At 49.6% G+C, this 23,938-nt stretch overlaps 1 protein-coding gene across 8 annotated transcripts in view; it reads right to left on the bottom strand.

Moving 5' to 3' along the window:
* The window catches only part of lrch1 (leucine-rich repeats and calponin homology (CH) domain containing 1), a 247,196-nt gene extending 228,194 nt beyond the window's left edge, over positions 1-19,002 (bottom strand). For 3 of the 8 annotated variants that reach the window (XR_011948723.1, XR_011948722.1, XM_072514277.1), the window contains exon 1: positions 18,701-19,001. Coding sequence is in view for 3 of the 8 variants with exons in the window: in XM_072514277.1 (XP_072370378.1) it covers positions 18,701-18,899 (199 nt within the window). In the remaining 5 variants the exon portion in view is untranslated. Of the gene's footprint in view, positions 1-18,700 lie in introns of all 8 variants that reach the window. The other 5 variants (XR_011948726.1, XR_011948724.1, XM_072514278.1 and 2 more) reach the window with 3 other exon arrangements.
* Positions 19,003-23,938: the final 4,936 nt, after the last annotated feature.

Consider the following 23,938-nt stretch of genomic DNA (forward strand, 5'->3'; position numbering starts at 1 on the left):
GAATTGGAGATTGTACACTTACAGCTGTGAGAGCTGGATATTGTACACTTACAGCTGTGAGAGCTGGATATTGTACACTTACAGCTGTGAGAACTGGATATTGTACACTTACAGCTGTGAGAACTGGATATTGTACACTTACAGCTGAGAGAACTGGATATTGTACACTTACAGCTGTGAGAACTGGATATTGTACACTTACAGCTGTGAGAAATGGATATTGTACACTTACAGCTGTGAGAGCTGGATATTGTACACTTACAGCTGTGAGAACTGGATATTGTACACTTACAGCGGTGAGAAATGGATATTGTACACTTACAGCTGAGTGAATTGGAGATTGTACACTTACAGCTGTGAGAGCTGGATATTGTACACTTACAGCTGTGAGAGCTGGATATTGTACACTTACAGCTGTGAGAACTGGATATTGTACACTTACAGCTGTGAGAACTGGATATTGTACACTTACAGCTGTGAGAAATGGATATTGTACACTTACAGCTGTGAGAACAGGATATTGTACACTTACAGCGGTGAGAAATGGATATTGTACACTTACAGCTGTGAGAGCTGGATATTGTACACTTACAGCTGTGAGAGCTGGATATTGTACACTTACAGCTGTGAGAACTGGATATTGTACACTTACAGCTGTGAGAACTGGATATTGTACACTTACAGCTGTGAGAAATGGATATTGTACACTTACAGCTGTGAGAACTGGATATTGTACACTTACAGCTGTGAGAATTGGATATTGTACACTTACAGCTGTGAGAAATGGATATTGTACACTTACAGCTGAGTGAATTGGAGATTGTACACTTACAGCTGTGAGAAATGGATTTTGCACACTTACAGCTGTGAGAAATGGATATTGTACACTTACAGCTGTGAGAACTGGATCTTGTACACTTACAGCTGTGAGAGCTGGATATTGTACACTTACAGCTGAGTGAACTGGATCTTGTACCCTTACATCTGTGAGAACTGGACATTGTACACTTACAGCTGTGAGAACTGGATATTGTACACTTACAGCTGTGCATATGAACTGGACATTGTACACTTACAGTTGTGCATATGAACTTGGCATTGTACACTTACATCTGTGCATATGAACAGGAAATTGTACACTTACAGCTGAGTGAATTGGCGATTGTAGACTCACAGCTGTGGGAGATGGATATTGTACATTTTTGCAGCTCTGTGAACTGGATAGTGTACACTTACAGCGGTGAGGACTGGATATTGTACACTTACAGATGTGAGATCTGAATATTGTACACTTACAGCTATGAGAACTGGATCTTGTACACTTACAGCTGAGTGAACTGGATCTTGTACACTTACATCTGTGAGAACTGGATATTGTACACTTACAGCTGTGTGAACTGGATATTGTACACTTACAGCTGTGAGATCTGGATATTGTACACTTACAGCTGTGAGAACTGGATATTGTACACTTACAGCTGTGAGAACTGGATATTGTACACTTACAGCTGTGAGATCTGGATATTGTACACTTACATCTGTGAGAACTGGATATTGTACACTTACAGCTGTGAGAACTGGATATTGTACACTTACAGCTGTGAGATCTGGATATTCTCCACTTACAGCTGTGAGAAATGGATATTGTACACTTACAGCTATGAGAAATGGATATTGTACACTTACAGCTGTGAGAAATGGATATTGTACACTTACAGCTGTGAGAACTGGATATTGTACACTTACAGCTGTGAGAACTGAACATTGTACACTTACATCTGTGCGATCTGGATATTGTACACTTACAGCTGTGAGATCTGGATATTGTACACTTACCGCTGTGAGAAACGGATATTGTACACTTACAGCTGTGAGAACTGGATATTGTACACTTACAGCTGTGAGAACTGAACATTGTACACTTACATCTGTGCGATCTGGATATTGTACACTTACAGCTGTGAGATCTGGATATTGTACATTTGCAGCTGTGAGAAACGGATATTGTACACTTCCAGCTGTGAGAACTGGATATTGTACACTTAAAACTGTGAGAAATGGATATTGTACACTTACAGCTGTGAGAACTGATGTTGTACACTTACAGCTGTGAGATCTGGATATTGTACACTTACAGCTGTGAGAAATGGATATTGTACGCTTACAGCTGAGTGAATTGGAGATTGTACACTTACAGTTGTGAGATCTGGATATTGTACACTTACAGCTGTGAGAAATGGATATTGTACACTTACAGCTGTGAGAACTGGATATTGTACACTTACGGCTGTGAGAAATGGATATTGTACACTTACAGCTGTGAGAACTGGATATTGTACACTTACAGCTGTGAGAACTAGACATTTAACACTTACAGCTGTGCATATGAACTGGACATTGTACACTTACAGCTGTGCATATGAACTGGATATTGTACACTTACAGCTGTGCATATGAACTGGATATTGTACACTTACAGCTGTGCATATGAACTGGATATTGTACACTTACAGCTGTGCATATGAACTGGATATTGTACACTTACAGCTGTGCATATGAACTGGACATTGTACACTTACAGCTGTGCATATGAACTGGATATTGTACACTTACAGCTGTGCATATGAACTGGATATTGTACACTTACAGCTGTGCATATGAACTGGACATTGTACACTTACAGCTGTGCATATGAACTGGATATTGTACACTTACAGCTGTGCATATGAACTGGATATTGTACACTTACAGCTGTGCATATGAACTCGATATTGTACACTTACAGCTGTGCATGTGAACTGGATATTGTACACTTACAGCTGTGCATAAAATAGACATTGTACATTTATAGCTGTGCATGAATAGGCACATTTACCACTTTTTTTTAATAACAGTGGTTCAGTAAAGGCCTGAACCGATCACTCTGTTTAATTCTTGATATTCCAAACAATTTAATGTGTGTGGCACTGTCAACAAACAGGCAAAGATGTCCATGCCACGGAGACATTCAAACAGCTACAGCAGGTTTAAAATGAAAAAGATTTCTTTGCGCTGAGAGACCAGGCTGTGAGAGCTGCAATTCCTGCTCTGTTCATCCTACCACTGTCTCCAAAAACCGATTTCTGTAAACATTTCAACAAGTTCTCATCAGGAGCCAACAGCAGGGTAGTGTGTACTGAACCACATATCTGACTGACACACCAGTGAATCCGAATTCAAACTGGTTTTAATTTGGATTTTTAAAAATCTGCCTTATAAAGATCAAATCATTTTTCATTTGCATTTCAAAAATCTAATGGCTCCCACTTTGGATCCCACTGTAAATAATCCTGGTACTTTGATGATACACTTGCAATTGAATCTCTCCAATGTTTGGGTGAACCAGTTACTCAGTATGTTAGACACAGACGTATTGCCCACATTCATCCACAACTGGATCAGGCTCCTGTGCAATAAAGTAGCAAAAACATTTCAACAGATCCCCTGGGATCTGAAACAATTTAATCTACAGACCCAACAAAAAACAGATTCAAGACCTTGGCAGCTGACTAATTCATAAATCCAGCAGCCAGTCAAAACTGGACACTGTGCAATGATTGACATTCTGAGACAGTACACAGCAGAGAACATTTCAACATAACCACAAAATAACTGGTTAGACCTCAAAGATCCAGTAAATTCGACGCAAAACTGACCATTGACGCAGAAGGACTTCCGAGCAGAGCCTTGTTAAACAGTGTCAGCTCAATCATAACTGCTGGAGCTCAGCTTCAGTATTTCAGACCAATAAATACCTGCAGCACAGGAATAGGACGGCACAAAAATGAGAAAATCACATAACAAGCCAAACGCGCGACACTGCCGTACACCACCATAACGCAGTGTCGGCGTACACTGTCATAACGCAGTGTCGCTGTACACCACCGTAACGCAGTGTCGCCGTACACCATCGCAACGCAGTGTCGCCGTACACTGTCATAACGCACAGTGTCGCCGTACACCACCGTAACGCAGTGTCGCCGTACACCACCGCAACGCAGTGTCGCCGTACACCACTGCAACGCAGTGTCGCCATACACCACCGCAACGCAGTGTCGCCATACACCACCGCAACGCAGTGTCGCCGTACACCACTGCAACGCAGTGTCGCCATACACCACCGCAACGCAGTGTCGCCGTACACCACCGTAACGCAGTGTCGCTGTACACCACCGTAACGCAGTGTCGCCGTACACCACCGTAACGCAGTGTCGCCGTACACCACCGTAACGCAGTGTCGCCGTACACCATCGCAACGCAGTGTCGCCGTACACTGTCATAACGCACAGTGTCGCCGTACACCACCGCAACGCAGTGTCGCCATACACCACCGCAACGCAGTGTCGCCATACACCACCGCAACGCAGTGTCGCCATACACCACCGCAACGCAGTGTCGCCGTACACCACCGCAACGCAGTGTCGCCATACACCACCGCAACGCAGTGTCGCCATACACCACCGCAACGCAGTGTCGCCGTACACTGTCATAACGCACAGTGTCGCTGTACACCACCGCAACGCAGTGTCGCCGTACACCATCGCAACGCAGTGTCGCCGTACACCACCGCAACGCAGTGTCGCCGCACACTGTCATAACGCACAGTGTCGCTGTACACCACCGCAACGCAGTGTCGCCGTACACCATCGCAACGCAGTGTCGCCGTACACCACCGCAACGCAGTGTCGCTGTACACCACCGTAATGCAGTGTCGCCGTACACCACCATAACGCACTGTCGCCGTACATCGCCATAGCGCAGTGTCTCCGTACACCACCGCAACACAGTGTCGCCGTACACCACCGCAACGCAGTGTCGCCGTACACCATCGCAACGCAGTGTCGCCGTACACTGTCATAACGCACAGTGTCGCTGTACACCACCGCAACGCAGTGTCGCCGTACACCATCGCAACGCAGTGTCGCCGTACACCACCGCAACGCAGTGTCGCCGCACACTGTCATAACGCACAGTGTCGCTGTACACCACCGCAACGCAGTGTCGCCGTACACCATCGCAACGCAGTGTCGCCGTACACCATCGCAACGCAGTGTCGCTGTACACCACCGTAATGCAGTGTCGCCGTACACCACCATAACGCACTGTCGCCGTACATCGCCATAGCGCAGTGTCTCCGTACACCACCGCAACACAGTGTCGCCGTACACCACCACAACGCAGTGTCGCCGTACACCACCGCAACGCAGTGTCGCCGTACACCATCGCAACGCAGTGTCGCCGTACACTGTCATAACGCACAGTGCCGCTGTACACCACCATAACGCACTGTCGCCGTACATCGCCATAGCGCAGTGTCTCCGTACACCACCATAACGCAGTGTCGTCGTGCACCACCATAACACACAGTGCCACCATACACCACCATTCATACGTCCATGACAGTATCAGTAGAAGTGACCACCACACAGTCCTTGTGGAGACAAAGTTCCATCTTCACATTGAGGATACCCTCCATCATGTTGTGTGGCACTAACACCGTACTAAATGGGATAGACTTTGAATAGATCCAGCAACTCAAGACTGGACATCCATGAGGCACTGTGGGCCTTCAGCAGCAGCAGAATTGTACTCAACTACAATATGCAACCTCATGGCCTGGCATATCCCCCACTGTACCATTACCACCAAGCCAGGAGATCAACCCTAGTTCAATGAAGAGTGCAGGAGAGCATGCCAGGAGCAACATCAGACATACCAAAAAAATGTGGTGTCAACCTGGTAAAGCTACAACACAAGACTACGTTTGGGCCAAACAGCATAAGCAGCAAGTAGTAGACAGAGCTTAGCGATTCCACAACCAACGCATCAGATCTAAGCTCTGCAGTCCTGCCACATCCAGGTGTGAATGGTGGTGGACTATTAAAGAACTCACTGGAGGAGGAGGCTTGACAAATATCCCCATCCTCAATGATGGAAGAGCCCAGCACATATGTGCAAAAGACAAGGCTGAGGCATTCACAACAATCTTCAGCCAGAAGTGCTGAGTGGATGATCCATCTCAGCTTCCTCCAGTGGTCCCCAACATCACAGATGTCAGTCTTTAGCCAATACGATTCACTCCACATGATATCAAGAAACGGCTGAAGGCACCGGATACTGCAAAAGCCATGGGTTCTGACAACATTCCGGCAATAGTACTGATGTCTTGTGCTCCAGAACATGCTGCACTACTAGCCAAATTGTTCCATTACAGCTACAACACTGGCATCTACCCGGCAATGTGGAAAATTGCCCAGGTAACCTGTACACAAGAAACAGGACAAATCTAACCCAGCCAATTACTGCTCTATCAGTCTACTCTCCATCACCAGCAAATTGAGAAGTCTTACAACACCAGGTTTGTTTGGAAGTCCAACAGGTTTGTTTGGAATCACTAGCTTTCAGAGTGTAGCTCCTCCATCACCTGGACTCCGAAAGCTAGTGATTCCAAACAAACTCGTTGGACTTTAACATGGTGCTGTAAGACTTCTTACTGTGTTCACCCCAGTCCAACGCTGGTATCTCCACATGAAATGAAAATGAAATGAAAATCACTTATTGTCACAAGTAGGCTTCAAATGAAGTTACTGTGAAAAGCCCCTAGTCGCCATATTCCGGCGCCTGTTTGGGGAGGCTGGTACGGGAATTGAACCGTGCTGCTGGCCTGCCTTGGTCTGCTTTAGAAGCCAGCGATTTAGCCCAGTGTGCTAAACCAGCCCCAGTCATCAGCATCATCAGCAAAGTGATGGAAGGAGTCACCAACAGTGCTATCAAGCGGCACTTACTCAACAACAACCTGCTCACGGGCGCTAAGTTTGGGTTCCGACAGGGTCACTCAGCTCCTGACCTCATTACAGCCTTGATTCAAACATGGACAAAAGAGTTGAACTCCAGAGGTGAGGTGAGAGTGACTGCCCTTGACATCAAGGCAGCATTTGACGGAGTATGATATCAAGGAGCTCTAGCTAGACTGGTGTCAATGGGAGTCGAGGGAAAACTCTCCGCTGGTTGGAGTCATACCTGGCACAAAGGAAGATGGTTGTGGCGGTTGAAGATCAATCATCTCAGCTCCAGGACATCACGGCAGGAGTTCCTCAGGATAGTGTCCTAGGCCCAACCATCTTCAGCTGCTTCATCAATGACTTCCTTTCCATCATAAGGTCAGAAGTTGGGATGTTCGCGGATGACTGCACAATGTTCAGCACCATTCACTACTTCTCAGATAATGAAGCAGCCCATGTCCAAATGCAACAAGACCTGGACAATATCCAGACTTGGGGCTGACAAGTGACAAGTTACATTCGCGCCACACAAGTGCCTGGTAATGACCATCTCCTACAAGAAAGGATCTAACCATTGCCCCTTAACATTCAATGGCATTACCATCACTGAATCCCCCACAATCAACATCCTGGGGTTACCATTGATCAGAAACTGAACTGGACTAGCCACATTAATACTGGACTCCTAGGGTCAAATGCTAGGAATTGTACTGCGAGTAACTCACCTCCCACCCCCCCAAAAGCCTGTTCACCATCTACAAGGTACAAGTCAGGAGTGTAATGGAATACTCTCCACTTGCCTGGATGAGTGCAGCCCAACAACACTCAAGATGCTCAACACCATCCAGGACAAAGCAGCCCCTTCCACAAACATTCAAACCCTCCACCACCGACGAACAGTGGCAGCCATGTGTACTGTCTACAAGATGCACTGCAGTAACTTACCAAGGTTCCTTAGACAGCACCTTCCAAACCCACGACTACTACCATCTAGAAGGACAAGAGCAGCAGATACCTGGAAACCCCACCACCTGGAGGTTGACCTCCAAGTCACTCACCACCTCGACTCAGAAATATATCGCCATTCCTTCACTGTCGTTGGGACAAAATCCTGGAACTCCCTCCCTAATAGCACAGTGGGTGTACCTACACCACATGGACTGTAGCGGTTCAAGGCAGCAGCTCACGACCACCTTCAAAGGGGCAATTAGGGATGGGCAATAAATGCTGGCTTAACCAGGAACGGCCACATCCCAGAAATGAATTTTTAAAAACTCAGTGCCACCGTACACCCCCATGACACACAGTGCCACCGTACACCCCCATGACGCACAGTGCCACCGTACACCTCCTTGACACACAGTGCCACCGTACACCCCCATGACACACAGTGCCACCGAACACCCCCATGACACAGTGCCACCGTACACCCCCATGACGCACAGTGCCACCGTACACCCCCATGACACAGTGCCACAGTACACCCCCATGACACACAGTGCCACCGTACACCCCCATGACACACAGTGCCACCGTACACCCCCATGACACAGTGCCATCGTACACCCCCATGACGCACAGTGCCACCATACACCTCCTTGACACACAGTGCCACCGTACACCCCCATGACACACAGTGCCACCGTACACCCCCATGACACACAGTGCACCGTACACCCCCATGACGCACAGTGCCACCGTACACTCCCATGACGCACAGTGCCACCGTACACCCCCATGACACAGTGCCACCGTACACCCCCATGACGCACAGTGCCACCGTACACCCCCATGACACAGTGCCACCGTACACCCCCATGACACACCGTGCCACCGTACACCCCCATGACACACAGTGCCACCGTACACCCCCATGACACACAGTGCCACCATACACCCCCATGACACACAGTGCCACCGTACACCCCCATGACTCACAATGCGACCGTACACCCCCATGACACACAATACGACCGTACACCCCCATGACACACAGTGCCACCGTACACCCCCCATGACACACAGTGCCACCGTACACCCCCATGACACACAATGCGACCGTACACCCCCATGACACAGTGCCACCGTACACCCCCATGACGCACAGTGCCACCGTACACCCCCATGACACAGTGCCACCGTACACCCCCATGACACACAGTGCCACCGTACACCCCCATGACACACAGTGCCACCGTACACCCCCATGACACACAGTGCCACCATACACCCCCATGACACACAGTGCCACCGTACACCCCCATGACTCACAATGTGACCGTACACCCCCATGACACACAATACGACCGTACACCCCCATGACACACAGTGCCACCGTACACCCCCCATGACACACAGTGCCACCGTACACCCCCATGACACACAATGCGACCGTACACCCCCAGGACACACAGTGCCACCGTACACCCCCCATGACACACAGTGCCACCGTACACCCCCATGACACACAGTGCCACCGTACACCCCCCATGACACACAGTGCCACCGTACACCCCCATGACACACAATGCGGCCGTACACCCCCATGACACACAGTGCCACCGTACACCCCCCATGACACACAGTGCCACCGTACACCCCCATGACACACAGTGCCACCGTACACCCCCATGACACACAATGCGACCGTACACCCCCATGACACACAATGCGACCGTACACCCCCATGACACACAGTGCCACCGTACACCCCCATGGCACAGTGCGACCGTACACCCCCATGACACACAATGCGACCGTACACCCCCATGACACACAGTGCCACCGTACACCCCCGTGACACACAGTGCCACCGTACACCCCCCATGACACACAGTGCCACCGTACACCCCCATGACACGCAGTGCCACCGTACACCCCCGTGACACACAGTGCCACCGTACACCCCCATGACACGCAGTGCCACCGTACACCCCCGTGACACACAGTGCCACCGTACACCCCCCATGACACACAGTGCCACCGTACACCCCCATGACACACAGTGCCACCGTACACCCCCATGACACACAATGCGACCGTACACCCCCATGACACACAGTGCCACCGTACACCCTCCATGACACACAGTGCCACCGTACACCCCCATGACACACAGTGCCACCGTACACCCCCATGACACACAATGCGACCGTACACCCCCACGACACACAATGCGACCGTACACCCCCATGACACACAGTGCCACCGTACACCCCCATGGCACACAGTGCGACCGTACACCCCCATGACACACAATGCGACCGTACACCCCCATGACACACAGTGCCACCGTACACCCCCCATGACACACAGTGCCACCGTACACCCCCATGACACACAGTGCCACCGTACACCCCCATGACACACAGTGCCACCGTACACCCCATGACACACAGTGCCACCGTACACCCCCGTGACACAGTGCCACCGTACACCCCCATGACACGCAGTGCCACCGTACACCCCCGTGACACACAGTGCCACCGTACACCCCCCATGACACACAGTGCCACCGTACACCCCCATGACACACAGTGCCACCGTACACCCCCATGACACACAGTGCCACCGTACACCCCCATGACACGCAGTGCCACCGTACACCCCCGTGACACACAGTGCCACCGTACACCCCCCATGACACACAGTGCCACCGTACACCCCCATGACACACAGTGCCACCGTACACCCCCATGACACACAGTGCCACCGTACACCCCCATGACACACAGTGCCACCGTACACCCCCATGACACACAGTGCCACCGTACACCCCCATGACACACAGTGCCACCGTACACCCCCATGACACACAGTGCCACCGTACACCCCCATGACACACAGTGCCACCGTACACCCCCATGACACACAGTGCCACCGTACACCGCCATAACACAGTGCCGCCGTACACCCCCATGACACACAGTGCCACCGTACACCCCCATGACACACAGTGCCACCGTACACCGCCATAACACAGTGCCGCCGTACGCCAGCATAACGCACAGTGTCACCATACAAGCAGCTCGATGACAAAACTGTAGACGTTCTTGCAGGGTATTGGGCCTGCTAAAATGGGCTGGCCCAGTGTCCAATGTATCTTTCAGCAATGGCTATGGTACCTCTTTACCAGAGTGAAAATGTTCTAACTGTGTGGTATGTGTGACTGTGTTGTCGCCTGCTGTGAAAGAGGCTGTCGAAAGTGCCCGAACATCCCTGGAGTACTGCTTCTCCAGTTCATAGTCATTAGTTGCAATGTTAAAGCTGTTTCTTTTATTCTCACACTCCCTTTATCCAGCATCTGGGCTCATGACTATAATTTGTGGGATGTCTGTGGGGTGGGGAGGGGAGAGGGGCAAGCTGACTATTTGCGACATTTTAAATGCCAGGTAATGGCACATCTTACAACAAAGCCTTTAATATAGATCAATGATTAAACATCGAAGTAAATCACCAGCTGATGAATTTCTACCCTTGAAGATCTTAACTATACCCTTTTGAATACCAGGCAGATTACAGGGTGCTTCCAGCTGGCAAAGTCAACACTGACAACCAACAACACAACACCTTTCCGAACATGTGAGGGGTGGCGGGGTGGGTGTGGGAGGGGGCGATGGGGAGCACACCAAGGGGTTAGGGGGGGGCAGTGGGGAAGGATAAAATCCACTGCCTGCAGGTAGTACTTGTCTCTGGCTGGAGATGGAGCTGATACAGATTTACATTGCAATTAATCATTCTGTTTCCTTTCTAAAATGAAGTGAATGATTAAATTCCCTGCGTATGAAACTGGCAGAGGGTGCGGGGAGCATGGGGGCAAGATTTCCGGTGTGCGTTTGGTTTAATCCCACGGGTGGTTAGCCAATTTGACCAGAGAGGCCTGGCCGGCACAATGGAAAGATGCCGTGGGCATCACACTCCAGATGGAAGCTGTTGCTCCCCCAGATAGCTACAGCTTCTTGTTCAGATGGCAAGGCTAAATGAGAGATTTGATTCAATATTCAAATCAAAGCCACTAAATTGGTCAGTTTTTAATTAGATATTTCAAAGCACATGTGTCAGGAATTGTTTTGAAGAACACAATCAGCTTGGGCTCTCTCTGTACCCGTCTCCTTTGTCAGCCAGAAAATTACAAGTTCAACCCCCCCTCCCCCTCTCCCCAAACTCAGGCACGCGGTCCACCGCGGCTGAGATGATAACACCCTTTCCTGAGACAGAGGGTTCGGAGTTCATTCCAGAATGTGAACACAATCGAGGGCAACCCCTCAGTGTAGTAATGAGCGACTGCTTCACTCCTTTCTGGATGACATTACACGGAGGGCTGCTCTGCTTGTTGTTAAGACCCTTCCTGTTGATTCTCTTATTTCCCAAGTGTTTTATTTTATCATTTTTTAATGGAAATATACTTTAAGTCAAGCAGAGGAAGTGAGGAACTCAAAAGTTGTAAACTAGTACACTGTGGTATTGGAGATTTAGATTTTGAACAGAAGAACTCAGACTTTCTGGCACCCGAGAACTCTGTTCAATTGGTTGGCTGGTGGCCAATGGATTGTGCAAAGACCGTATTCTGCCCGGTGACCGACAGTGATTGGGTCCTGCCAGGAGGAATGTTTTTAGCAGGCCCAGGAAACAAAGTGGCTGGACACTGAGAGAAGTTGTTGTGAGTTGCTCTCTCTCTCTATTTCTGCCCCAAAAAAGTTTCCTGCCTGCTGCTTTCTGAATTTGCAGAGAAGTCTTGAGGTCCTAATGAATCTACAGTGAAAACAATTACAGACTGAAAGCATGGAGATCCAACTGAAGGCGAAGACTAACAAGAACGATGTAGTGGAAGCCGTCCATCTGAAACAGAGACTTTCATCCTTTTATTTTATTTTTATTTTTTTCATCCCTCTTACCCCTCTGTGTTTGTCTGTCTTGTGTGTGTGTGTGTGTGTGTGTGTATATACAGAGGGTGGGGGTGAATTAAAGAGGGGGGGTTAGGAATTAGATAATAGTTAAGCAGTTATATTTGCTGCACATTGGGGCAGCATGGTGGGGTAGTAGTTAGCACTACTGCCTCTCAGCCTCGGGTCACTGTCCCTGTGGCGTTTGCACATTAACTTCCATGTCTGCGTGGGTCTCATCCCCATAACCCAAAGATGTGCAGGGTAGGTCGATTGGCCATGCTAAATTACCCCTTAATTGGAAAAAAAAAATTTGCTGCGTAGTTATTGTTATTAATAAAAAGTAATTGTGTTTAAATTTACAAACCTGGTGACTGTAATTATTGGGCAGCAAAAAACCAGAGACTTTGGGTATTTTCTAAAAATTAATAGTTAATTTAATTGTATTTCGACTCCGAGTCAAGTGGGGCTGGAATTGACCGCACAGCCCAGGGAGCAGTAACACTGTACTCTCACAAATATGAGCCAAGACCACCAGCATCCAGGCCACGATCATCCGAAACCAACTCCGCTGGGCCGGCCCTGTGCTTCGGATGTCAGAGTCCCGACTGCAAAAGCAAATTTTCTTTGCCCTGCTCAAGGAAGGTTCCTGAACAAGAGGACGACAAAAGGAGCGAAGATACCCAGGAGGCTTGCCTCGAGAAATCCAACATCGGTGTCACCACCTGGCAGACCCTTGCGCAGGAGAGACCTACTTGGAGGAACACCCTGATTAAAGGACACACTTCGAGATCACCCGATGTCAAGAGGAGGCCCGGAAAAGGAGCCTAAGAAAGGAATGCCAGTGATCGAGAGTCCAAGGACCAATCCCACCTCCCGGAAACACCTGCCAAGTATGCAGTCAAAGATACGGCTCCAGGATCGGGCTCATCCGCCACACAGGGACCCACAGAACTCATGATCAGTAACAGGGAGTTTCTTAGGTGGACAATCATACTCGTTAGTGAGTGATTGCTGAAGAAGACGACAACGACTCGGACGGTGCTGTAATTGCAGGGAGTTTCCCAGCAACCTGCCTGATATTCCTTCCAGTCACTTCTCTTCCTGCGGTTTGTGGAATCTTGCTTAATGCAAAATGGATGTTGTATTTGCCTCAGTGGCGACTGTGCTACAAGGTCATTCTCTTCACTAAAACACTCATCCCGAGACCTGTTTCGGAGCGGCGATGTCCGTCTCTTTGTGAAGACAGCTGCCGTGGGAACATTTCAAAGTGCTGCTACATTTTCCTTCTGCCGGAGGGAGGATCTGAACTCGCTGGCACTGCCCAAACAGGACCAGGACATTCTAATCACGCAGCCCAGGTCTTTTCAATCTGCATTCGGAGACTAAAATCACTTTTGACAGATGGTTCCTAAAAGTAACTATCAATCACAGTTTAATTGCAGAGCTCTGAGCCAACGCTTTGCGCAGATGCAACCGAACGATTACCGAGTTTCCACAGAAGAGATGACACGCTCCAGTTCTTGCAGCTGTGACCAGCTCCCTGCACCTTCTGAACATTACTCCTGCTGTTTAACATCATTATCTAACTTCCCTATGTTAGTCAGTTGATTTGCTCAAGGCCATGGTGTGTTTGTGAACCCTCTTCAGTTTGCTGTATTATTAGATATACCAGGATCCGAGTTTGACCAGGTTCACCAGCACTGACTGAGACTGGCTTTTCAACGGGGTTGTGGCGCAGTGTCAATGTGAATGTGGCAAATTCCATCCTCAACTCCGTGGCAAGCAGCAGTCCCTCACGGACAGACAGCAGGCAGTCAGGGCAATCGGAACCTTTTCACAAGGGGGAAGAATTTACAAGAACAGAACTGTCTGTTAACATAGCACATGTTAATGCTGATCGATGCTCCCCAGGAACACTGTGGAACAAAGCAAAACACTGACTATATAAACAGATATTAGACCATAAGCTTGGTCAGAGATAGAGTCTTCAAGGAGGAGAGGCCGATGGAGAGGTGTAGGGGGAGTTCCAGAGCATGGGGCTGACACCACTGAAGACACAGCCACCAATCGGGCAGCAATTACAACACAGATGTGCAGGAGGCCCGATTTGGCGGGGTTGTATGGTTAAAGAGTTTGGGAGGGGCAAGATTGTGCAGATATTTGAGGTCGGGGAGCAGCTGTGATGAGGGAATTGATTTGGTGCATTTGGGATAAAGGCAGCGAAGTCTGGAATGAGTTCATGTTTAAATGGTTGGATACCTGTAAAAAAGCAAAATTGTAATCACACATGTGACTGCCAGAGAAAACAACAGCCGTCTCCTCACTCCAGTTTGTACGATAGCCGTCTCCTCACTCCAGACTCTGTGTCCAACAACCGTCTTCACACTCCAGACAGTGTGCAACAGCTGTCAACACACTCCAGACAGTGTGCAACAGCCGTCTCCACACTCCAGACAGTGTGCAACAGCCGTCTACACACTGCAGACACTGTGTGCAACAGCTGTCAACACACTCCAGACAGTGTGCAACAGCTGTCAACACACTCCAGACAGTGTGCAACAGCTGTCAAAACACTCCAGACAGTGTGCAACAGCCGTCTACACACTGCAGACACTGTGTGCAACAGCCGTCTCCACAATCCAGACAGTGTGCAACAGCCGTCTCCACACTCCAGTGTGCAACAGCTGTCAACACACTCCAGACAGTGTGCAACAGCTGTCTACACACTCCAGGCACTGTGTACAACAGCCGTGTCCTCATTCCAGACGTTGTGTACAAGACTCCATGTCAGGTTGGGCTCACAGACAAAGCAAACACTTGCCCACTCCAACACACATGATGCACTCACTGAAAATGCTCCTCAGTCGCTTTCGCAACTCATAACATTTACATTTTTCCTGATCTCATGCTAGTAAGGCCAATGAGAGGGCTATTCAACACTGTATTCACCGGGACAGAGCTATACCACAGCCCTGGGCTCACAAACGTGAACTTAGAACCCACTCGATAATGTCCCCATGCTCTTTCCTCAACCTGCCCCACTCTGTAGACAGGACAGCAGCTCCTGATCCACTCTGTACACAGGACAGCAGCTCCTCACACGCACTGTACACAGGACAGCAGCTCCTCGCCCACTCTGTACACAGGACAGCAGCTCCTGATCCACTCTGTACACAGGACAGCAGCACCTGATCCACTCTGTACACAGGACAGCAGCTCTTGATCCACTCTGTACACAGGACAGCAGCTCTTGATCCACTCTGTACACAGGACAGCAGCTCCTCACCCAGATTGTACACAGGACAGCAGCTCCTCACCCAGATTGTACACAGGACAGCAGCTGCTCACACGTACTGTACACAGGACAGCAGCTGCTCACACGCACTGTACACAGGACTGCAGCTCCTCACACGCACTGTACACAGGACTGCAGCTCCTCACACGCACTGTACACAGGACAGCAGCTCCTCACATGCACTGTACACAGGACAGCAGCTCCTCATCCACTCTGTACACAGGACAGCAGCTCCTCACACACACTGTACACAGGACAGCAGCTCCTCACACACACTGTACACAGGACAGCAGCTCCTCACATGCACTGTACACAGGACAGCAGCTCCTCATCCACTCTGTACACAGGACAGCAACTCCTCATCCACTCTGTACACAGGACAGCAGCTCCTGATCCACTCTGTACACAGGTCAGCAGCTCTTGATCCACAATGTACACAGGACAGCAGCTCCTCACCCAGATTGTACACAGGACAGCAGCTGCTCACACGTACTGTACACAGGACAGCAGCTGCTCACACGCACTGTACACAGGACTGCAGCTCCTCACACGCACTGTACACAGGACAGTAGCTCCTCACATGCACTGTACACAGGACAGCAGCTCCTCACACGCACTGTACACAGGATAGCAGCTCCTCATCCACACTGTACACAGGACAGCAGCTCCTCATCCACACTGTACACAGGACAGCAGCTCCTCACACACACTGTACACAGGACAGCAGCTCCTCACACACACTGTACACAGGACAGCAGCTCCTCACCCACATTGTACACAGGACAGCAGCTCCTCATCCACACTGTACACAGGACAGCAGCTCCTCACACACACTGTACACAGGACAGCAGCTCCTCACCCACACTGTACACAGGACAGCAGCTCCTCATCCACACTGTACACAGGACAGCAGCTCCTCACACGCACTGTACACAGGACAGCAGCTCCTCACACGCAATGTACACAGGACAGCAGCTCCTCATCCACTCTGTACACAGGACAGCAGCTCCTCACACACACTGTACACAGGACAGCAGCTCCTCGCCCACACTGTACACAGGACAGCAGCTCCTCACCCACACTGTACACAGGACAGCAGCTCCTCACACACACTGTACACAGGACAGCAGCTCCTCACCCACACTGTACACAGGACAGCAGCTCCTCATCCACACTGTACACAGGACTGCAGCTCCTCACCCACTCTGTACACAGGACAGCAGCTCCTCATCCACTCTGTACACAGGACAGCAGCTCCTCATCCACTCTGTACACAGGACAGCAGCTCCTCACACACACTGTACACAGGACAGCAGCTCCTCATCCACTCTGTACACAGGACACCAGCTCCTCACCCACACTGTACACAGGACAGCAGCTCCTCATCCACACTGTACACAGGACAGCAGCTCCTCACCCACTCTGTACACAGGACAGCAGCTCCTCACACGCACTGTACACAGGACAGCAGCTCCTCACACGCAATGTACACAGGACAGCAGCTCCTCACCCACTCTGTACACAGGACAGCAGCTCCTCACCCACACTGTGCACAGGACAGCAGCTCCTCACCCACACTGTGCACAGGACAGCAGCTCCTCACCCACACTGTTCACAGGACAGCATCTCCTCACCCACACTGTTCACAGGACAGCAGCTCCTCACACACACTGTACACAGGACAGCAACTCCTCACCCACACTGTACACAGGACAGCAGCTCCTCACACGCACTGTGCACAGGACAGCAGCTCCTCACCCACACTGTATATGCAGCCGACTACCATTATTCTTCTCAATTTAATACAAACAGGGTCTCATCAGGTCTAGCTTCCAAGGTGCTTTCCATAATGAGTAACTTTGTGAAGTTGCCGAATGTTGGTACTTGGCTGCAGTGAGACACTATTCACAGCAACAATTTATTCAGGGCCCTGCACATCTCCAGGCATTGATCAGACAAAGATGTTGGTGCTAAAGAGACAGCCAGTGTGTCTGTGCCCAGTTTGAATGGTTTGTACCTCGTTTATCATCTACTCTCCATCAGCTCTGGAAGTTTCCACATTGAACCAGAATGAATTTAAACAAAAGAACCAGTCGGCTAACAGTCAGTTACATTCAGATTACCTCCATTAGTTATTTTAGTTCCACTGATTTTGTTGTCATAAATCACTCACAGAAAACACACTATACTTGTTAAAGTTGCCAGAATCAGAGTCTGAAAAATGAAATGAAATATGAAAAAATTATATGAAAATCGCTTATTGTCACAAGTCGGCTTCAAATGAAGTGACTGTGAAAAGCCCCTAGTCGCCACATTCCGGCGCCTGTTCGGAGAGGTTGTTACGGGAATTGAACCGTGCTGCTGGCCTGCCTTGGTCTGCTTTCAAAGTCAGCGATTTAGCCCAGTGTGCTAAACCAGCACCTGTGATTTTTCATCCATTTACTGAAATCCAACAGGTTTATTACACTAGTCATTTTAACTAAAACAGTAGTAATACTAGTTAACTTCAGACACCTGTCACCATTATCCAGTTTGATGTACACCAATAGTTATACTAGTTACACAGGTAAAGTCAGTTATGTTAATAGCCCAAGTATTCCAGTCACTTGTTTGGATAGTTGCTGAGAGCTGGCCTCTGCCAGTTATATTAGTTATGTCAGTTATAGTAGTTGACGGCTAGTTAAGGGGTAGTTACCCACCTGCCTCCACCGTGTCGCTCAGGTCCAGACCGGCCGCGCTCCTCGGCAATTCCTTCAATTTGCGGCCGCTCAGGTTGAGCATCCCGGAGCCCGCGGCCTCCACCAGGGCCCGTTCCAGGGAGCGGGCAAGCGGCGCAGCGCCCGGCCCGGAGCCCGGCCCCAGCCCGGGGCCGCACGCAGCTCCGGGGCCCTCCGCCATTCACACCCTCTTCACTGCCGCCTCCCTCGCTCCGGCCCCGCCGAGCCGCCGCTTCTCATTCCCCGCTGCGAACCGCCCGGGAGACACAAGGCAACTGAGGCGGAAACCAGGAGCCGGTGGAGCGGCGGCGGAGCCTGCAGGAGACCAGAGGTACTGCAGATGGGGGAGTGGCGAGAGACTGACACCCACTGGGGGGAGAGTGTAACTGCAGGTAAGAGTGGAGAGCGACTGACACCCACTGGGGGAGAGTGTAACTGCAGGTAAGAGTGGAGAGCGACTGACACCCACTGGGGGAGAGTGTAACTGCAGGTGAGAGTGGAGAGCGACTGACACCCACTGGGGGAGAGTGTAACTGCAGCTGCAAGAGTGGATAGGCACTGACACCCAGTGGGGATAGAGTGTAATTGCACCTAGAAGAGTGAATAGGCACTGACACCCAGTGGGGAGAGAGAGCGACTGCAGGTGGGAGAAAGAATAGAGACTGACACCCACAGGGGGCAGAATGTAACTGCAGGAAGGAGAGCTGATAGAGACTGACACCCACTGGGAGCACAGTGTAACTGCAAGTGCGGAAGTGGGCAGAGACTGACACCCACTGGGAGCACAGTGTAACTGCAGGTGGGGAAGTGGGCAGAGACTGACACTGGGGGGGGGAAGAGTGATGTGGAGATGCCGGCGTTGGACTGGGGTGAGCACAGTAAGAAGTCTTACAACACCAGGTTAAAGTCCAACAGGTTTGTTTCGATATCACTAGCTTTCGGAGCGCTGCTCCTTCCTCAGGTGAATGAAGAGGTCTGTTCCAGAAACACATATATAGACAAATTCAAAGATGCCAAACAATGCTTAGAATGCGAGCATTAGCAGTTAATTAAGTGTTTACAGATCCAGAGATGGGGTAACCCCAGGTTAAAGAGGTGTGAATTGTCTCAAGCCAGGACAGTCCTGAAGGCCGCCTTGGAGAACGCTTACCCGGAGATCAGAGGCTGAATGCCCTTGACTGCTGAAGTGCTCCCCGACTGGAAGGGAACATTCCTGCCTGGTGATTGTTGCGCGATGTCCGTTCATTCGTTGTCGCAGCGTCTGCATGGTCTCGCCAATGTACCACGCTTCGGGACATCCTTTCCTGCAGCGTATGAGGTAGACAACGTTGGCCGAGTCGCACGAGTATGTACCGCGTACCTGGTGGGTGGTGTTCTCACGTGTAATGGTGGTATCCATGTCGATGATCTGACACATCTTGCAGAGATTGCCATGGCAGGGTTTTGTGGTGTCATGGTCGCTGTTCTGAAGGCTGGGTAGTTTGCTGCAAACAATGGTTCGTTTGAGGTTGCGCAGTTGTTTAAAGGCAAGTAGTGGGGATGTGGGGATGACCTTGGCAAGATGGTCAACTTCATCAATGACCTGTTGAAGGCTGCGAAGAAGATGTTGTAGTTTCTCTGCTCCGGGAAAATATTGGACGACGAAGGGTACTCTGTCAGTTGTGTCCCGTGTTTGTCTTCTGAGGAGGTTGGTGCGTTTTTTTGCTGTGGCGCGTTGGAACTGTCAATCGATGAGTCGAGCGCCATATTCCGTTCGTACGAGGGCATCTTTCAGTGTCTGTAGATGTGTGATACGCTCCTCCTCGTCTGAGCAGATCCTGTGTATACGGAGCGCTTGTCCATAGGGGATGGTTTCTTTAATGTGTTTAGGGTGGAAGCTGGAGAAGTGGAGCATCGTGAGGTTATCTGTGGGTTTACGGTAAAGCAAAGTGCTGAGGTGACCGTCCTTGATGGCGATAAGTGTGTCCAAGAATGCAACTGATTTTGGAGAGTAGTCCATGGTGAGTCTGATAGTTGGATGGAACTTATTGATGTCATCATGTAGTCGTTTCAGTGATTCTTCACCGTGGGTCCAAAGGAAAAAAATGTCATCGATGTATCTGGTGTATAACATCGGTTGAAGGTCCTGTGCGGTGAGGAGGTCTTGTTCAAACTTGTCGCAGTACATTCACCCCCCACCATCTGGCCTGGGCTTGAGAAATCCTACCAACTGTCCTGGCTTGAAACAATTCACACCTCTTTAACCTGGGGTTACCCCTATCTCTGGATCTGTAAACATTTAACTGCAAATGCTCGCATTCTAAGCATTGTCTTGCATCTTTGAATTTGTCCATATATATGTTTCTGGAATATACCTCTTCATTCACCTGAGGAAGGAGCAGCGCTCCGAAAGCTAGTGTTTGAAACAAACCTGTTGGACTTTAACCTCGTGTTGTAAGACTTCTTACTGGGGGAAGAGTGCAACTGCAGGCGGGAGAGAGAACAGAGACAGGTATCCACTGGGGGAGAGTGTTACTACAGGTGGGAGGGTGGACAGAGGCTGACATCCATGGGGGAGGGGGGAATGTGTAACTACAGGTGGGAGAGCAGGGAGGGACTGACACCACTGGGGGAGAATGTAACTGCAGGTGAGAGATTGGGAACATACTGACACCCAATGGGAGGAGAATGTAACTGCAAGCAAGGGCAGAGGTACAGATTCACTCCCATTGGAGGGGTAGATGGCTCATATGGGAAGGTATTGAACTCATTGTGTGTTCATTGGGAACACACAAGGGCAAACTTGAGTCATCAGAGGGAGCCGACATACAACCCTTCAAGCAACCCCTGACCCGTGTGCAGTAGGATCTGTAGATTGCACATTGGGCGTGTTGGTCATTTTGAGGCTTATTGGTCTCCCTGACTGAGTGTGAGAAAAGGAATGTATTTAGGAGTGACAACGTGGAATTTTTAGGTATAATAACATTGTCAGGTGATAAAAGCATTAATGACCTTGGTTGTGCAAAGATAATCAAAATTATTCTAATCTGGAAAATTGAAAGGACTACAAAACTTCTCCCATCCAAATAAAATTGATTTACAACATAATCTCATTCAGTGTCTTATAATAATAATCTTACATTAATAATAACATTAACATTGCAGTGAAGTTACTGTGAAAATTCCGGCGCCTGTTCGGGTATACGGAGGGAGAATTCAGAATATTCAAATTACCTAACAGCATGTCTTTCGGGACTTGTGGGAGGAAACCAGAGCACCCGGAGGAAACTCATGCAGACACGGGGAGAACGTGAAGACTCCGCACTGACAGTGACCCAAGCCGGGAATAAAACCTGGGACCCTGGAGCTGTGACGCAACAGTGCTACCCACTGTGCCGCGAACAAAAGTTTATTCCTCCCGACATATTGAATGTCAACAGAAAGAATGTGATGGGAGAAAGATTAGAACGCAGTAGCAAGACTGAGGGAAATAAATATCCAACAATTTATTTCAAAGGAACTTAATCGCCGACGGTCACATTTCCGAAGTCAGATCGTCCTTCTTGAAAGTGAACCCTCGGAAAGCGACAGGTCCTGACGTGACAGGTCGTGCACTCAGATCCTGCATGGACCAACTGCCGGGTGTGTTCGCGGACATCTTCAACCTCTCCCTACTCCGTTCCAACGTGCCCACCTGCTTCAGGAAAACCACAATTATACCGGTGCCAAAGGTGAACCAAGCAACATGCCTCAACGACTACTGTCCGGTGGCCTTGACATCAATCATTATGAGGTGCTTCGAGAGATTGGTCATGAGACACATCAACTCCATACTCCCAGAATGCCTTGATCCACTGCAATTTGCATACCGCCGCAACCGGTCCACAGCAGACGCCATCTCCCTGGCCCTACACTCATCCCTGGAGCATCTCGACAACAGGGACTTCTACGTCAGAAATACGTCAGACTACAGCTTCGCCTTCAACACCATAATCTCTGCCAAGCTCATATCAAAACTCCAAAACCTAAGGCATGGCTCCTTCCTCTGCAACTGGATCCTGGACTTCCTGACTCATAGATCATAATCAGTAAGGATAAACAACAACACTTCCTCCACAATAGTCCGCAATACCGGGGCCTTGTAAGGCTGCGTACTTAGCCCCCTACTATGCCCCTACACATACACGGCTGTGGCAACATTTGGCTCCAACTCTATCTACACGTTTGCTGATGACACAACCGTAGTGGGTCAGATCTTCAACAACATTGAGTCAGAGTTCAGGAGAGAGATAGAGAACCTAGTGGCATGGTGTAATGACAACAATCTCTCCCTCAACGTCAGCAAAACTAAGGAGCTGGTCATTGACTTCAGGAAGCAAAGTATCGTACACGCTACTGTCTGTATGAATGGTGCCGAGGTGGAGATGGTTGACAGCTTCAAATTCCTAGGGGTGCACATCACCAGCAATCTGTCCTGGTCCACCCATGTCACGCTATGACCAAGAGAGTACAACAGCGCCTATACTTCCTTAGGAAACAAAGGAAATTTGCAAGTCCACATTGACTCTTATCGATTTTTACAGATGCACCATAGAAAGCATCCTATCGGGCTGCATCAGTCTGGTATGGCAACTGCTCGGCCCAAGGCCGTAAGAAACTACAGAGTCGTGAACACAGCCCAGTCCATCACACAAACCCGCCATCCATCCATTGACTCTGTCTACACCTCCCGCTGCCTTGGGAAAATGGCAGCATAATCAAAGACCCCCTCCCACCCGGCTTACTCACTCTTTCAGCTTCTTCCATCGGACAGAAGGTATAAAAGTCTGAGAACATGCATGAAGAGACTCAAAAACAGCTCATTCCCCACTGTTACTAGACTCATAAACCACCTTCTTAAAGACTGATTTGATCACTTTACACACCTCCTCTACTGAGTAGTATTACACTCCTGTATGCTTCACCTGATGCCTGTATCTATGTATTTACATTGTGTATTTATGTATGCCCTATGTTTTTTTGATGTATGGAACAATCTGTCTGGACTGTATGCAGAACAATACTTCGGTACACGTGACAATAAATCAAATCCAATCCAATTCTGACAACAGAGAAACTAAGCAGAGGAAAGCAGTGGGTGCACTTGTGTCTTCGAAAGGAAGTGGGAGAGAGATGTTGCAGTCACATGAGGAGGGCTGAAATGGCTCTCCTATTCCATATCTGACCGTAACGGGTTTTTTT

The sequence above is a fragment of the Scyliorhinus torazame genome, chromosome 8, assembly GCF_047496885.1.
Source record: "Scyliorhinus torazame isolate Kashiwa2021f chromosome 8, sScyTor2.1, whole genome shotgun sequence".
NCBI classification, from domain to species: domain Eukaryota; kingdom Metazoa; phylum Chordata; class Chondrichthyes; order Carcharhiniformes; family Scyliorhinidae; genus Scyliorhinus; species Scyliorhinus torazame.